At 36.8% G+C, this 18,388-nt stretch overlaps 1 protein-coding gene across 1 annotated transcript in view; it reads left to right on the top strand.

The window, feature by feature from the left end:
- The window catches only part of PUDP (pseudouridine 5'-phosphatase), a 69,250-nt gene extending 51,095 nt beyond the window's left edge, over positions 1-18,155 (top strand). Inside the window, exon 4 of the mRNA XM_066313842.1 lies at positions 17,559-18,155. Within this exon, the coding sequence (XP_066169939.1) occupies positions 17,559-17,735 (177 nt within the window). The 3' untranslated portion in view covers positions 17,736-18,155. The remainder of the gene's footprint in view (positions 1-17,558) is intronic.
- The last annotated feature ends 233 nt before the right edge of the window (positions 18,156-18,388 follow it).

Below are 18,388 nucleotides of genomic sequence, written 5' to 3'. Positions count from 1 at the left end.
AACTTCACCATCAGAAAGAGTTGTGTTTAAGATTTTTTGTGAGGGTGGGAGCAGTGATATGATTGTTTGTTTGGGGGTTTTTCCTCTTCATAAACATTCTGATTGTATTTCTTCAGACTCTTCCTATCAAAACCATTTTAACATAGAATAATGTCGGTGGGATATGGTACATGGAGCATTCCAGATGAGAACCATTTTATATATGTCTGTAAATATAAACAATATCACCCAAGCTCTTAAGTTTTTACTGAACTGGTCTCCCGAGTTCTGAGTTTTCACTGAGCTGTTTACAGTGATGTCCAGTATTTAAACCAAATGTTAGAAAATGTATATGTCATTTATTTTCTTCCTGATAATGTGTACTGCCACATTTCTTGACCATTTCATTTGACACTTGACTGACCAGTAGACCAGTATAGAGATTAGGATTATTAGTCAATACTTCCCTGAATAGCACCAGAATTATTTTAAAATGCTACTGCATCTATTTTCTAAGACAGTGGCGTGGTAATGGGAATGACTTTTGATGTTAGTATTTCCTTCACTTCATAGGTTAGTTGCTTCAAAGCCTCAAGGTTTTGCTGACTAGCAAGGACTAGTTGATGAGATTTCACCCATGGCTGAAAATATCTTCTGATACAGAGTATGTTTTCTTCCATTAGGAAATTGTCTTCTTTCTCCTGAACAGACGTCTGCTCACAGAGATCTATTCAGTTTGTCTCCAGAATATATTATTGCATCCTGTAGCTCAGACTGGAGACATTAGAGATTGCCTATCATCCTGAACTTCAGAACTATTACAGATTCAAAATATTACTGATTCAAAGAAGTGCCATGGGCAAAAAGCATAATAATATGTAACTCACTGATTTTTCACTTTCAATAATGCAGTTATCCCAAGCAAATTAAAACAGAACCTTTCATTTTAGAAAAAAATGATCGTGTATCTGAGTATCTGAGGTAGAATGCATTTGTAGTCTTTAAATTAGCTATAATATATCATTTGAAGACTGATATTAGTTGTGAGTTTTTAAATTTCCAGGCCAAAAATTTTCATTGGGAGGATGGTTTTTTTTAATTTAATTTTTTTTTTAAAGATGTTCCTCAGAAGACAATATTTTTGGAATTGTAATAACAACTAGTACAATAGTCATATGATAATTTCATGATGAGTAATTTTGTGTAGAGTAGGTGTTTGAAGTTTGGAAAGGTGGAATTCCTGTAGCCAGGTGTTCTAGAAGTCAGGAATAATGCTATGACCCTATGATACTATGACCAGTACTGCATCTGGGAATGCTTCCCTGGTTTCCTGATTTTTTTGTGCGCTGCTCAGTGTGGTCATCATATTTACATTTAAGTACGCATTAAACCATGAGGGGATAGAAATCATCACATTCGTGTATGCTCATCACAGGCATGGAGCCTGCTCTTTACAATTGTTGGAGCACTATGAAATAAATGTAAACATCTAAGACTATAAGAAGTACAGATGTAGCTTGTAGAAACTAACCACTATACACACACACTAATTGGCATTTATTTAATGAACAATGTGGCTTTTTTAGTGCACAAGATTCCAATTTCCTCTTTTAGATGGCAAGCAAATATTGTCCCTCAACTCTCTTCAGAGCTAGAGTTAACAGAGGTCATTCCTGATAGAAATAAGAAGTAAATCAGACAGCTCTGCTTTCAGCTGTTCTCTGCTGCTCTGGTCCGACAGGGAGCAAAAGTGATTTAAGCAAGACAAATTTCAGTTAATAGCCCAGCATTAGGAAAGGGAGGAAGAAAAGCATGTACCAGTGATTCCTGAAAGAGTGTATTTTTAAATATACAGCTGGAGAAGGATGAAGAATGTAGGCATGAAGATTGTACAAGGCACGGAGGTCAGCATGATATAAGACATACAGCTGAAAGTGGGAGAAAGAGATAAAGAATGCAATTAAGTGAAAGGATAGAAGATGTCTAGGGAGTAGAAGGAAATAAAAGCAAGACATAAGTAATTGTTGGTAAGATAATATAGGGCCTTGAAGGTGAAAATGAAAACTTGAATTTGTAACTGCAGTAAGTAATCTATATACCGTCATTATAAATAATAAAGAGTTAATAGTGTGAAGTAGCCCATTTGTCCTTACGGTTTTCTCAAGTATTTTTTAGGGAATGTAGATGAAGAGTGAGGAGATAGTCTATAAGTTAATGATGTATATACTGAAATAGTAAAAGCATTTACTTTTTTGAGGATAAGCATTCTGTCTCAGGAGGCTTGGTAGATGATTACCTAACATTACAACAAAAGACCGAACATTAGAACAAAAAACTCTTCAAACATTTAGAATGTAAATTTAGAATCTCATGAAGATAGTGGAAAGAAGAGTCAGCTGCAAACATGCACTTTGGCATGTCTCTCAAAGTAAAGAAGTTTTCCTTAGAAACACTGATGTCAGAGTTTCATCTTCAATTCTAGTATTGCATTAACTAGTAATTCTAAAGTGTTTGGGCAATTTATTATTGACCCTTTCTCCTGTCTACTGATTTTTTTTCTCTTATCATCTTAGCAATCAGTTGAAGAGCAAGTATGCTTGAAAGGTGATTGTTGACTTTGAGTAGACTGGTAGAAGACTATTTTAGTGATATGTTCATATTTACAGCTCCTCCTTACAGCTGATATTTGTAAGTGACAAAGTGACAATTTTCTTTAAGATGATTAATATTTAGTGCAGTAACTTTCTTGTTTCTCTGATTTTGTTTAAATAATACGGTGCTGATGAGTGGTGAATGAAATGTTCCATAATTCAAATACTTAGAAAAGGCCTTCAGTGTAGTTTTTCTCAGAAATTTTGAAATATGCCTATTATTTGCTAGAACAATTCAGTCTCACCAACTTTCAAACCATTTTTAAAAATCTGTCAATTGAGTCCTTAGATTCTCTGTCTGAGTTGAGTATGTGATCTGGTTTTGTGTAAAGTAAAGTGATTACTGCTAAGAGCTTCAGGCTCAATGTCAGTCCAAGGATGAAGAAATCCATCACAGAATGCTGTATTTTAATAAAAGGATTTCAGTTACTCGGCAGTATAAAGACATAATAATGCTTGTGACATGCTGTGGTGTATTGCTTTAGGATCAAACTGAACATTGGAATAATAGCAGCATTGAGAAGAAAGGAAAAATAGGATGTCTGATTTGAGCATTGCTTTTTCTTCCATTGATTTCTATATTTAGCATAGTGTATGGCGTGTCAGGACCTGGTTATAAAGACCTGCAAAAGAAAGTACTTGGATTTCTAGCCTTGCATGTTAGGAATCATGAACTTGCATAGAATTGGATGGATCCTAAGGAAGATTCACTACCAGATGCAGATGTTAGGGCTTGTGTTAAAAGCTTGTGTAGACCAACAAAAGAGCTGAGAGAAGTGACAGCAGGTGAGGGATCCCAAATCACACTTCCCCAGCAGTTCCCACGCCTGTCACAAAAGTCATCATCCCATCAGGTGCCCATCTCCATATGGTCAGGGCAGCAGAGAGTCCCAAAGGTAGACAGAAGCTCAGATTAAGGGCTCAACAGCCTGTTGGAGCTCTCCCAGGGCTGTTCTAGAAACACTATCAAGGTAAATCAGTGCTGGATCTATCCTTTTGAACTGAGGGGAGATGCTGCCTAGGGTGTGGCACTCAATATGTGATGCAGAGGAAAAGAATTTGGGGTTTGATCAGGATTTATTATAGGGAAATAGAGGGATAAGAGGATAAAAAGCATTGGATGTGTAAGCAGGTGATACATTTGTCTGGCTATGCACAGCTCTTTACCAGTGCAGTCCATCCTGTCTTAGCAAATTTCACTTCTAACTCGTCCTGGCTGAAGGGCATCTGGTGTGTGCTCTCCGTATGTGCGGCCAGCAACCAGACCCAGGAAGAGATCTATGTGTTCATGGTGCCAGCAGCTGGAGTGGGCATGGAGCTGGGTGCTGGCAACTGGGAAAAATGAGGTGCCAGCCTACTACATGGGACTGCAGGTCACAGGGCCCCAGCCCAGGCATCTGCAGAGCCAGTGGCCAGGTTGAGTGCACATGTGTGAGCACTAGAGAAGAGGCAGCTGAATGACCCTGTGGGTCTTTGGGAGTGCTGAGTATAACTGGATTGATCTGTGTATCTAGGCTTATGTATGTGTATGTATATGTGTATATATATATATATGTGTGTGTGTATATATATGTACATAAATAGGTATATGTATATATATATATAGGAGGTGTGTTTGCTGGTGCCTTCTGGAAGATATGTGCTCAGCTTTGCTACTGTTTGGGCTGGGGGCATGGAGCTGTGGTTGCCTACCCTTTATCAGCCTATTTAGATGAGGCCCTATCTCCAAATAACAATAACCCATTCCTAGCATCACGTGTTTCTCTCTATAAAGGGAGACTGGATAACCTGGTCATGTTCCAGGTAGGTATCATGCTCCTTCTGTTTCAGTCTCCTAATAAACTGCCTCCTTTCTAAACATCTCTCAGAGCCATTTGATCTGAGCTGCATAGCAGAAAATATGCAAAGTAAACATGGAGCTGTGCTCCTACTCTGTTTCCCGTTCCCCTCTCCATACTGCCCAAAGGTGAAGGATGTTTTTTTCAGTTGAGGTAATCACCATAAAAGTCTGTTTTGAATTCTAACTTTATTCTTTTTATATATTTGAGCAAATAAGTTTGCAAATACTTCTTTCTTTTTCACTTAGAATTCCTCTTACTACCCTGCCTTCCTTCTTGCTTCAAAAGGAAGAAATGGAATAGATTGTTTAAGCAGAACCTGGATTTTCTGTTTACAGAGCAATGAATGCTCTAAAATGAACTGCAGTTGTATATGCTGTAAAATTGCTTTTGTTTGACAGGTTAATAAATCTTAGTCAAAGGTCTGAATGACTAGCGATATTAAAACGTTGTGTTGCCTGACAAAACCAAACAAGGCAACCATCATTTTGCATTTCTTTATAAATACAACAAAGCACTCAGTATAATTTCAATTGACCATGGCTTTCATTTTATTTGCTAAGCCTTTGTCTACGGGTCTTCCAAATAGTTTGTATAGCTTTTTGGGTGGGGGTTGTTTGTTTGTTTGGTGTGGGAAGCATAAACCAAAATCACCTTAACTGGCAAATGTTTAAAATGCTGTACTTCTTCAACAAGTACCCATGTTCATGGTGTAGACACCTTCCATTAACTTTTGCAGCTATTAATAAGCCTAGGAATTGTAGAGAATCTAAATAAGTGTTTTCAAACCTATACCTACGTTGATCTTGTGAGGTTACTGTTATGTCACTTTCATGTATAGACATATAAGACAAGTCTACCCTATATTTGCTCTGCAGTAAGGACCGTTCCAGCAGCTGGATTTAGGTACTCAGTTGTCCCTGGATCCCAGTCTCGCACTTCTGTCATGCCAGAGTCCCTCCTGTGCACACACAGACAGATCTCTTGGACAGCTCAGATCCCACAGTCTTTACAGCAGCTGGCCTCAGCTGCCCTGTGCCTACCCCATCTCTCGAAGAGCCAGAACTGACTGTGCTCTCGCCCATAGGGTCATGCCTGGCTTCCAGGACACCTCAACTACTTATCAGCTGCTCCAGCATGCTCTTTGCTAGCCCTCACACCCTTGCTTGGCCACCATCGTCACTGCACTGTTGCACTGTGAGCATGTGGGACTTTTGGTCCTATGGCAGGACTGCCACTGAGACCTCTGTGCACATGTGTGTGCACAACAGTAAGCCCTTGCCCACAAAAACTGTTAGAAATGGGGTTTAATTGGAGGAGACAGGACAGACTGATACAGGTATGGCCAAGAACAGATGGCCTCTACTGACACCCCACCAGCCCCCTCTGTCTCACATTCCCACAGGGTGCCCTGACCCATGGAGCCTCCCCTGTTGGCATGTCTGTGTGGGTCTGGCCTTGTGGCTGGACCTGGGCCTCATGGGGCTGCTGGGGTTTATCCTGCTCATCAGGCAGCACAGGAATGAGCTTCTGGTAGGCTAATAGTGAATGTGACTGCTGGGGTGTGTCTGGGAGTAGCTGGCCCAGGGTGTTTCAGGCTCCCCCCACCTGCCCTTGTATTTAATATCATTCTTCTTCCCCTGTACACTTCTATCATATAAATTGATGTATGTGTGCATTTATGTATATATTTCTGCATATGAAAATGTACAGATCCCTCTCTGTAGAAACTTGGCAATTTTAAGTGCTTATATTCCAAACATGCTCTTTCAAATTAGTAGTAATATGATGTTTCATAACCACAAGAAGGAAAGATTCTTATTAATTAAGATCAGCCTACCTGAGTTGTGTTGCTTTTCTTCAAAGAAGGTTGTCAGAAAGGCAAGCAAAGGAGAGAGAAAAACTTTTTTATTTTATAGAGGAAGTAGAGGAAGTAGAAAAACATGAAAAGAACCTTGGCTGGAAGCCTGCGGTAGTACCACTGCAAAGCATAAGAACATCTGATTGAGAAAAACATTTTGAGTGTCGTGAGCAACATCTTTACTTTTCATCAAGATGTAAGATACTGGCTAGCTCGAAAGGACAATTGTCATTTAATTTTTGTAAGATTTTCTTCTTGTTACTTTTGGCAACAAAGTTAAAATGTGACCTAGTTGAGCATATAATAACAGTTTTTCTGTAATTGTAATTGTAACAGAGTAATTGTTTCTTTCCAGTTTTAAGCCATCATCTTAGTATTTAGCAGGTAGAACTACCTGTTAAATTCCTACTTTTGTTGTCAATGAGGAGGCTGTTCTCTCTGGCTTTAAACGTATTGAAGTGGTTTTTTTTCTGCAGATGCAGGGTCAATGGAGAAAAAAAAAAATAGTGCCTTTTCTCACACTGTTCTGCTTGCTAAGACTAGAATGTACAAAACTTTGAAGACTATGAAACAGGTGTTTTTAGCCACACCTTCAAGATCTGCAGACCCTGAAAATAAATCCCAGAGTCAGTCTTTATATGTGGATGAGATATTCAGTCCTCAGGCTGTAGACATATTTGCTATTTGATTTATCAGTTTTCTCCATTCAATGATGAATCTTACCTATAGCTCACTAGAAGCAGCTAGAATCAATTAGCAAAGACTTGAAATATAATAGAAATAGAATATAATAAACCACTACAGCTTCTAAAAAAAAAAAAAAAAATCACCTGAGTCATTTCCCATGTGCTGAATCACAGTTTGAGATTCTCTTTTGCTTGTTCATCAGCCTATCCTCTCTTATTTTTTGTAGTTACGGCATATTTTAACTGGTAGCCAGAACATGCAATTCAGTGGACTATGTGGCAGTGATACTTTTTCACCTTAACACACCTCTGCAGTCTGGTTTCCCTAGGGAATCTTTATATAATGTCTGGGTGCTGAAGCTTCCAAGTTATCAGTAAAATGCTGCTTGTAGCCCTCAGGTGCTTATCAATTTATCCAGATTCTTGGCAATATCTTGGCATCTATTTCTGAACTGATTGTATTACTGCATTAGAGGTACTTTCTTTCAAGTCATGTGTTATGATGGTTAGAGCAGTATAAAATCACTCTTTCCAGTATGCCATGGTAGTCTAAGTAATATATAGATGCACATAATCTGTTTTTAAATAGAAGAAAAGCAGAATGGACTGCATTTACGCAGAGATAACTTGGATTTTTTTTCCAAACAAGTGTGTGCTATAAGCATATTAACTCTAATTTAGGTGCTTCCCTGTAATTTGACTGCAGGCATTTGCAGAGAAGACAATTTGTCTTTGACTTAACTGTGAAGAAATGTGTTTATATCAGTATTGGGGTGACTGAGACACTTTCTAATGGAGTGTTTTATATTCTCATCATAGGCTTTCTAATGGTCACTTAGCAATACATTTTGTCTGTATTTTTGCACATTTGTCATTCAGGCCTTTGAATTTAGAAGTTCCATTATAGTGCCATTTGTCTGTGCACCAGAGAATCTAGGTGCACACTTTTGAACAGGAAAGAAAATCCAGTTGATTTCCTGTGGTCAAACAAAAAGGTAATTGCAGTGTCTGGTGGACAGTGAGTTGACCATGAGCCAGCAATGTGCCATTGCAACAAAGGTGGCTGATGAGGAGGAGTCTTGCCAGCAGATTGAGGGAATTGATCCTGCCCCTCTACTCTACTGGTGAGGCCATACCTGGAAAATACTGGGTGCAATTCTGCACTTCCCAGTACCAGAGACATACTGAGCTGCTGGAGGAAGTTCAGCAAAAAGAAAACCAACATAATTAAGGGACTTTAGCATACTGCATTTGAGGAAAGGCAAAGTGAGCCTGGAGAAGAGAAGGCTCAGGGAAACATTAATGTAAGTAAATACCTGAAAGGAGCCAGGCAAAGAACCAGGCACTTTTTAATGGTGCCCAGTGGCAGAACCAGAGGTGATGGACCCAAACTGAAAGACAAATTACCTCTGAGCATCAGGAGACACTTTTCCACCGTGAAGATAACTGAGCACTCTTGCAGGTTACCCAGAGAGATGGTGGAGACTCACTCCTTGAAGATACTCAGACACTGTCTGGATCTTGTCCTGGGCTGTAGGTGTCCCTGCTTGAGCAGGAAGTTGGCCCAGGTGACCTTCGGAGGTTGTTTCCAGTCTGAGTCACAGAATCACAGAATATTCTGGCTTGGAAAGGATCCACAAGGAGCATGAGTCCACCTCTTCAGTGAATGGCCCATAAAGGGATCAGACCTACAACCTTGGCATTATTAACACCATACTGTAACAAGCCATCCTGGAATCATGTGATTCTGAGTCTGTACAATGCTTATATCTAATTTGTTTATTTTCTGTGTACAGATGTATATTACGTGGGGTCCATTACATAGTAAGTAGTTAATAATTGCATAGCAGAATAATGTGATAGCAAGCTTTAGAGTAAAAATTCAAACAGTCTCAGAGACATGAACACAATTTAAATGGGAAATTAGCCCTCATTCCTTTTCTAAAGACTCTAACTATTGAAGGTCAGCAAATGCAGGATACTTCACCAGATTCACTAAGTGATTCTTACTTTTAATATAGAGTCATTATTGTGTTGGATAAACAGTAGTTTTCACTTAGGCATATGGCCTAATGAAGTATTTTGAGGACTTTGCCCATGAGAGGTTGTTTTACAGGAAAATATGTAGTTTTCCTTTTGAATTAGTCTGCCATCTGTCAACTTTATACTCTGTTGAATCTGAACATTATTTGTGGTTGAAATATACAGAATGGGAGGGGTTTTTAGATAAAATTGATAGTAAAAGCTAATGAGAACCCAGATACTGATAAACTTAGTTTTTTTTTAAGAACTGGGTACCCAAAAAAAGTTCTGACAGAAGTTGTGTGACAAGCATAATAACTAGTTGCTGATACCATGGTTGGTATTCTCTAAGTAATATCCCTGTTAAGCAAGCATCATGGCTTTATTAGTTACTGATCTAATATATATATCTTAAACTGAATAAACCTTATGCCAAAGAGAGACTGTCTGTATGGAGACCATATACACCGTGTACTTATCCACATGCATACATACACAGAGATAAATAAGCATATTTTTTTATTTCTGTTCATTGTTTACTCTTATGCATTGATTTATATGCACACCTTATTTCTTTCATGAAAAATAACCTGTTACTCTTCCTGTAAGCATGCCTGAGTAAAAATAAGAACTGAGAGCCTTTGGTTGAAGTTTCTGTTAACATTCTCTTATTTGCTAGAACTGTTCTTAAGAGAAAACTAGGCAGAGCTTGATAACTGTGTGTCATCAATGCATTTTAAAAAGTGTTTCTATATGGTATATAAAAATAGCTAGATAATATATATATAATTATATATATGTATATAATTATATACATATATCCTTTCAACAAAAGGATGTTGGAATATTTTGAGATTGAGAATTAAATAGCTTTCTACATGTGAATTCATTTTTAGAGTATATTAATTTTCTTATTTACAGAAATATTTTGGCTTGGAGTGTACAGTATAAAGACATTTTCTGGAGGAGCAGTCTGTTTTAATGGCTGATTCACATAAAACTGCTTGATATTCATTGGCTTTCTTTTTCTGCATTTTTCATAGCTTGAAATACCTAGGTAACTACTGCTTCCCTTAAATAAACAAAGGAAGCTGATAAAAACAAGCTAGAGATTAATGTGAAAAACACAACTTCTCTACTGAAACCTTTAAAAAATGATTATTAATTTTTTAAAAAACTTTCCTCTTAATATGTAGTACATTCTTATTAAAAATTTTGGTTTTACCAATAATCATTGTATTGATCTAGTAGAACTTGAGTGCACTTACAGTTAATCACTCATTCAGGTTTAGGAGAGTGGGTCCATTGAATGAATTATTTCTCGTAATAAATAGTTCCAAAAGGGTATATAATACATGGTGTAGGTAGAAATATCAGTTTTATAATGAATTCTTTTACTTTTAGTGGTAGATTTCACATTCTTTAGAAATATTGTAGTTAGCACACAATTTCTCAGGTAAAGAGAATTATGTGAGAATTTTTTAGTTCTGAGTTTCATTTGCTTGCAGAGTCAAAGCAGCTTTGTAAACTAAGAGGCTGAGAAATCATCTTTTGAAATCACAAGGACAGTTACTTAAATGGATCTTGTTGTTGATGTAACGAGGCTTTTCATTTCAAATGTGGTATTTTTAGAATGCTGTTGCAAAAATAAATTATGGAATTATGACATTCCTAACCATAACCCAATGCCCACAGGTGGAGTACTGTTGAAAGAGCATGTTCATAAGTACTTGCACAGCCATTCTGTGGGTTTACATCGACAATCAGCTTTATAATATGGGCATGCCAGGTATAAGATGGTAGGTTGAAGGGATGAACCTGTATGATTCAGATACTGCCCAAAAGAACATTTATATTCTTCTTAACTTTAGGAGTTAGTATTTTTTCCAACTTAGTTTTGTAGATTATTTTCCGCTTTCCTCTAAAAATCTATATTTAGAAGAGAGAATTGCCATTTTTAATGTTGGGTTTGGGGTTTTTTTTTCCTGTAGTTGAAATAGGTAGAAAATAATTATTAGAATTTTGTTAGTGTTTTGTTTATTTTATTTAAAGGTGGTAGTTTCTCACTTTGTGCTTGGAGTTTTCTGCTAATGATCTTAAGTATTTTCTACAATGACTTTCAGCTTTGAATTTTGAAAGAAAGGCTCTTTTTCTCCTGACCAGGAAGAGTTAATGTGTAATGCAGCTATATCTGACCAAGTCACTCCAGACTGGTGACACTCTTGTGTACAGTTCAGTGAGAAGCTTGTACTGAATAGAGAATAAAGGACCTTTTCCATGACGTTTTTGCACTCCCAATGAAAACCTGTTTAAAGGTTAATGCCTTTTCTCACTCCTCTCTCTATTGAAGAATTAGGAAATGATGTGTCTGAAGCATATGTGGGCTATCATTAACACTTCCATTCAAGATTACACAGTCATTTAATAATGTTTAGATAAAATTCATGTAAATTTCACTATGCAGGCTGATCTTTCTGTGTGGGAAAATAACACTGGTCAAGGAGTCATTATAGAATAAAAATAAACTATTGCCAATATAGATTTCAAAAAATTAGCTTGCCCCCATGAGAAACCAAGTGGCTTCTGCAGCACCTGCTGAGGGAGTTGTAGGCAAGTGATGGTATCCAGTTACCCAAAACAAACAGGAAGAGTACCTGCTCTGGCAGCCTGCTACTGTGAGTTTGTCCACATTCCCTGTGGCAAAAAGTTCATTGCTTTTATTCAGGAAATACTCTTGGTGCTTTCTCCCAGTTTCAGTTTGAGACCTAGAGTTTGGATGCATCGAAACAGTTCCTCCTTTGAGTGTACCTGGTTTGTATCTCTGATGTGTTTGCTCATGGAGAAGAGACACCCTGTCTCTTCTCCAAGGTGTACAGTGATCACGCACTAGGCAACAGGCAGAAGGTGGAACACAAGAATCTCCTAGATTCTTGGAAGACCATTTTCACCATAGAGCTTGTTTCACCATATGGTTTCACTGTATGGGAACAGGTGTCCAGGAGGTCTGTGGAATCTGCATACTTGAAAATGCTCAAAGCTCACCTAGCCAAGGACCTGAGCAGCCTGCTTTGGCTGGACATGTGTTGAATAGGGTGTTTCCAAGTGGCCTTCAGGCACCCCCTCAGTGTATTTTGTCTTACAGTTCTGAGTTCTGCATGCAAGGTTCATTGCTTGAATATGTTGTGTATTACATGTCAAGAAGGTCAGTGGATTTGATAAAGATAGTTAGTTCTCTGTGGAAGGGAAGGCAGCACAAATTAACCATTTCATTGTACAGAATTATCTTTTAGGCCACTTTTAGAGATAAGTGACATAAAACTCCAACATATTATGCAATATGAGTAGCCTCAGCAGAGAACATCTTGAGTATTTGCCTTGTGTTCTCCATAAAAGAACAATATCCTTCTATGGCTAATCCAAGCTGCAGTTGTTTGAGTTAGATTTTGCTGCCAGGATAATTGGACACTGTTTCAGAAATGCCTGAGAATTTCTTGAGGCCTGTAACACAAGTTACCATACAAAGTTGCCAGTGTGCTGTCCTCTAAACACACAGTGCTCTGTGGAAAGAGTGCTCCAGCCATCCAGAATGATCAGAGTGACCCCGTATGTAAATGTGACCTTCTCCCTGCCTCACAGAGCCACTGTGTCTGGGGCTGACTGTCACTCACAGATACACCTCCTTTCATTTGATCAAGTCTTGAAAACAAGCAAGAAATATGATATTTCTCCTCCTTCTTCTCCAAGGATCCAAACCATTTTATTCCCTCTGGCCTTCCTTGAGATAACATTCTGTGAAATGGTTGGAGAGAGGGGAACTGCTAGTGTGGTCTGAAATGTAAAGTTGCATTTATGTAAGAGCTAGAAACCCGAAGTGATCTAATTATGTTCAGATGTAGCACTTTTTTTTTTTTTTTTCTATTTTCTTTATTGAAATTGTGCTAATGATTTTTTGGGGTTTTTTTAGTAAATAATCTGATTTGTATATTGGTCTGCAATATACTCCTAGTAGTGAGTTAATAAAAATCTGAATTAAAAAGCATATATGCATGTAATTTCCAAACAGTTCTTAATATGAATCATTGACTCATAAAGAATGGTGGCTGTAGTTAGTGTGCTGAATATTCTGGTGTTTAATTAATTTGATTTTAAGTTTCCAGTTTATTCATTTGTTATAGCATTTAAAAACATCTTGGCTTACTCCTCATTTTCCTTAATGAAACTGAGTTGTGGAGCTGTAAGCTGCAGTACTTTCTTAACAGTATATTTAATATGATTCTCTTATCCCTGGCTGGTCAAATTGGCACATCCTTAAAATAAAATGAAATGTGATTCATTATTGTATTCACTATTGGAATTTTTCCCAACTATTTCTGGAAGGAGTGTAAATCCAAAGATTAGGAGAGAAACATTAATCACATTATTTTATTATTGTTTTTTCTTAATTCATCAGAGAATTAACACAGTAGGAGACCAAAATTGCAAATATTGCAGCTTCTTAAAATGGATTCATTCAATAATGTTTAAGTAACTGATGCTAAATGGGCCAATATTCCTCTTGTTCACAGGTATTTGAAAATCAAAACATAAGAAATAAGAAAACACAAGTTGAGCTAAAAAAAACCCCAGCATCTGTTGTTATGATGTTAAAATTGTTGTTTCCTCTCTCTTTTTGTGAGTTTCCACCATCTCTCGTAAATGGCAAACAGGACATTATAAACATCTCAACATTTTGAATGGGAAATGGTGGACCTGTGTTGCATTCTGAATTATATTATGGTTCTTTAAAATTTCTGGGTCACTCACATGACTAACACGGTTAGTACTGGAATTATTTTGAATAGCTAAAAAAAATTTAGCAAGGAAAAATTACAAAAGTTGTTGAACAAACCATAAACCATGATTGCAGTAGTAATATCTTTCAGACTGAAAATTTATTTCTTACATGCTACTTAGTTTTGAATTTGAACCATATAATATGGGCTACTTTTTCACGAAGATAAAAGTAAAAATGCTTCTGGCAATGAATAGTCAGTGAGTTATCTGTAGAAATGAAAGGCCAGAGCACCTTCTGTTTTCCAGAAGTCAAGTGTCCTTCTGATATCTGTGTGACCTGGTGCACTTGGTGATTTTCTTCCTGCAGCCTGTCTTTGGGCTTTTTTTAGAGATATGATGATATTTAAATTAGTCCTTAAACACTTACAGAAGACTGTATTGTGCATATATACATAAATTAATGTATAAGGGTACCAAATATTTCTACAGTGCAAATTTTACAAATCACCCATCATGCTTTTGAGCAGTTGATTAGATTATGAAAGGGGAAAACATCGATTCAAATCAAGAAGTTACAGAGTATGAGATGCAATCCATAAGAAGCCCAAAACATAATGTGTTACATTCTGATACCAAATGTTTCTGTGCCATTTGATAACAGATGATGAAAACTTTCTTTTCTTTCTTTCTTTACAGAACAATAAATGGTAAACTTGCAGATGAATTCTGTGCATATAAATCATGGCATCTTTAGTTTTATCCTTCGGTCTCTTTTAGACCTGATAGAGTAGTGTCATATATGGTCAAGGATAAGCACTCCCTATGCATATATATTACATTCACAGGTCTTCCAAAACCTTAATTTTAAAACTGATTTTAATATTTTATCCTTCCAGCCTTCTTGGTTATCACTAACCACATAAACACTTATGTATATCTCTGTTAGTCACATAATTATTCAATCCAGACTTCTGCAGTATATAGGGTAGAGAGGGCCTATATGTAGGCCCTGTACATACCAAGGGCCTAACTAACACTCTTTTCTTATATTCTTACATTTAATGTAGGAGGATGAGGTAATGAGGTGCTGCAGTAATATTATTTCTTCCTCTGGTTAAGTGATTAATTTTTCTTTTTCTAGATTCATAGAGTAAAATATAAATTAATATACTTTGCTATACTTTTTTAAGCATTTAGTTCATTCCAAAGTGAGAACTGTCCTATATTGGTATGACCTTTTGAGACATCTCATAGGAGTAGTATTGATCAGTGACACAAGTTTTAGAAATAATGCACAGAAGCAGCCAGAATCTCAGCTGAAGTCTGTATAAATCTCATCTGTCTCTCAGTTGGAGTGATGCTGATGTTGCAATACTTATGCAAAATGGGAAAGAACTTGGCTGCTTTCAAATCTCTAAATTTAGTGTGTGGGTGGTTGAAGGCAGTGAAGATTTTATAACATCTCTATGTATTAATAAATCTGGTTTGTGTGTGAACCTCTGTAAACCTTTTGTCATCCATTAAAAATGTGACTGTGCTGTTGACGATAAGTTTCAGAAGAAAGAAAGACTTAAGGAAGACGTAGTACACCTATTTCCTGTAACATGCAAGACACTGTAATTATGGGTCATTTGCCTGGTTTCTTTGGTAATTAAGAGTTTTAATTGTGTCTAGTTCCAGGGAATTAGTTAAGCTTTCCATTATGCATATTGCCTTCTATAATCATCGGCTCCTCTTGTACAGTAAGCTTAGTGACATCATGGAAGTCAATTAGGTCTTTCAAGGCAGAGCAATGAAGTACATTCTTTTGTATGAGCTGGATCAGAAAAGGTTTCTGAAAGGTCTTGATAATGCTCTTCTGTGCAACATTTAAGCTTATTGTTCAAAAAGCAAAGCCTGTCAGAGTTTCATTTACTGTCCTTAGAGTGCTTAAGGTCATTAACTAAGCTATTGTTAAGAACAAAATCTATAGGCAGAGCCATGCTTCAATTCTAATAGCAATTGTACCAAGCTTTCCAAGATCAGCTGGTTACATATTTGTAGTTAATAACAGTGATAATGATCAACGTTTGAGAGTATCACATGATTCAAACTGCAATGCAGTGACTGTATAAAGGAAATGAGCGCAAAAGAGATTGATGTGATTCCTTTGGCTTACTAAAAATCATTAAGTAAGTTTTACTTTGTTACATGCAAGGTAGAAAGTGCCTTTTACTTTTCTCTTGACAGACTCCAAGTTGTTACTGACATGTTGAAAGGCAAGAATCAATATTTTAAAAAGAAAGAAAATCAGGAGAGGTTTCTTTCATTTTTCCCCTTCAGTCTCTGATAGATGGATATATATATAAGGCAGACATTTAATACGTCTTTCAAAAATTTTTTATTTGAGTGTAGTAAAGCTTTTGCCAGTTGCAACTTGGTTCCCTTAGAGCACAGTGAAAACAAACACTGTGCATCCTTTATGTTCTGCAGTGAAATAGTTGTGTGTTTGAGAACCTAAAAGGTGCAGTATGATGTTGGATGTTCATAGGACCATAGAATATTCTGAGTTGGAAAGGACTCACAAGGATCATGAAGTCCAACTCCTGGCCCTGCACAGGACAGCCTCAGGAATCACACGATGTGCCTGAGAGCACTGATTAGTAGATGTGAGGAAAATTGCTCTAACCATCCGAACATCTGTTTTCAATTACTAAAATTACTTGTGGCAGTGATTTTGGCATTAGTAGTAGTAGCAGTGCTAATAATATTGATAATAAATGCAGTATGAATAGAAGTGTTAGAAACCATGTGTCAGTATAGGTCAGAATTTCTCAGGTCCTTGGATGCCAAAAGTTGCTTTGGGTTATCCATGACCAAAAATTCAAACTGAATTTGCATGTAATGGACAGGAAGGGGCAGGAAGAGATGTTTCATTGTATAAGTTCTGGAATGAGCTCCAGAAACATTATCTTTTGTTATATAAAATTTCAGATTATATGATTTTTATATATTTATCTTATTTATTATTCAATATTCTGACATTACATTACAGAATCCACATAAATAATATATGATTGTTTTAACAGCTTTGCTTCCAAAATACAGTCTGGAATGGTTCAGACTACTGTAAGGCATTGGAGTTCTATCTGACTAAACTCTCCCTCCTTTAAATGTAACCTTCTGATATAATAGCCTGTTTTCTTTCTCATCATTGCTTTGAAAGAATTAAGCAAATAGAGTATGACTTAGACAGCACTCTTCTTATAAGTAATGTCTGTCCCCACTCATCCAAAGTCCTACAGTTGACCTAGGTAGTTTATTGTTCCCCATACCTTTTGTATGTCGGAAACACCATACATGTGAGTGAAAGCACTGATTTTGCCATTTTGCATGTTGTAAAGTTAGTTTGGAAAAGTTAAATTGCTTGCTTATAAAGGTATATTTAGGCAGTTGCTTAATTTTGCTTTAAGCTTGTGATTAAACGCATCCCTATAAAAGCACTTAGGAACATCTGGATAATCAGTTTCTGGGATTTAAGTAAATGTATTGATGTTTTTTGAATTGAAATTAATTAAAGGTTAATTACCATGCAGATGTTCAAACTGAGAGATTTGCTCTTGTTCTAATTAGGGGTGTCTAAGCCAAGAAAAAAAATTAGTTTTCCTACTAAATTTCATTCAGGATCATTCTCTCTTTTAAAACAAGCTATTAGAAGTTCATAGTACCATTATAATTATTTTTTTCTCCTCACCTCCTTGTTTCTCAGTGTCTTGTGTTTGAAGATTCGCCTCAGGGAGTCAAAGGAGCACGGGAAGCAGGAATGCAAGCAGTTATGATTCCAGATGAAAACTTAAAACCAGAGTTTAAAAAGGACGCAACACTGGTGCTGAAGTCCATGGAAGATTTCCGACCAGAACTGTTTGGTTTACCAGCATATGATTGATGCCTAATGCCTGTGAACATGTTCTTGACTGGAGATAAATTAAAAGTGAAATGAAATTTTATTTTGATTTTATAATTGCTTTTCATCTTTTATTCTCTTCCTCAAAATTAGAGCACAAAAATCCTGTTAACACTCAGTCTTTCACACATTACCTTTGATAAATTGTCTGGAATGTCTATGGTTTGTCCTTTTGATAAATGCTAAATTAAAGCAGTTAAAGATTCTGTTAAGTGAATCCAGCCTTGTTCTATTCATATCATAATGTTTTCTTGGAATATTATGGAACTATTTAGACGATTTATTGTAACTGCATTGGAAGCTTCTTTTTCTGTTTCCACTTGAATTACTTACTGTTTACATCTTAAACAGAAATCTGTTCTGGACTGCCTTTTATCCCATTAAAATGTTTTTTGACACCAATATTGCTATCAATATGTTTATTCTTTTCCTCATCCTATTGGTGCCTTTGAGTGGCTACCTAGAACGGAGGCTAGACAAAGTTAAGAGAATAAAATGGGTGTTTAATAAAGGCCTTCAAACCATGGGTAGTCAAAAGCCTCTCAGATGCTACACCCAAGCTGGACAATGGTCATGAGTTTTTCAAACAGATATAAGTTTGGTCAATTTGGTCTATATCAGGGCTTAACTGTCAA

This window comes from Sylvia atricapilla, chromosome 2 (genome assembly GCF_009819655.1).
Source record: "Sylvia atricapilla isolate bSylAtr1 chromosome 2, bSylAtr1.pri, whole genome shotgun sequence".
In the NCBI taxonomy this organism is placed as follows: Eukaryota; Metazoa; Chordata; class Aves; order Passeriformes; family Sylviidae; genus Sylvia; species Sylvia atricapilla.
This window is presented reverse-complemented; position numbering and strand designations above follow the sequence as displayed.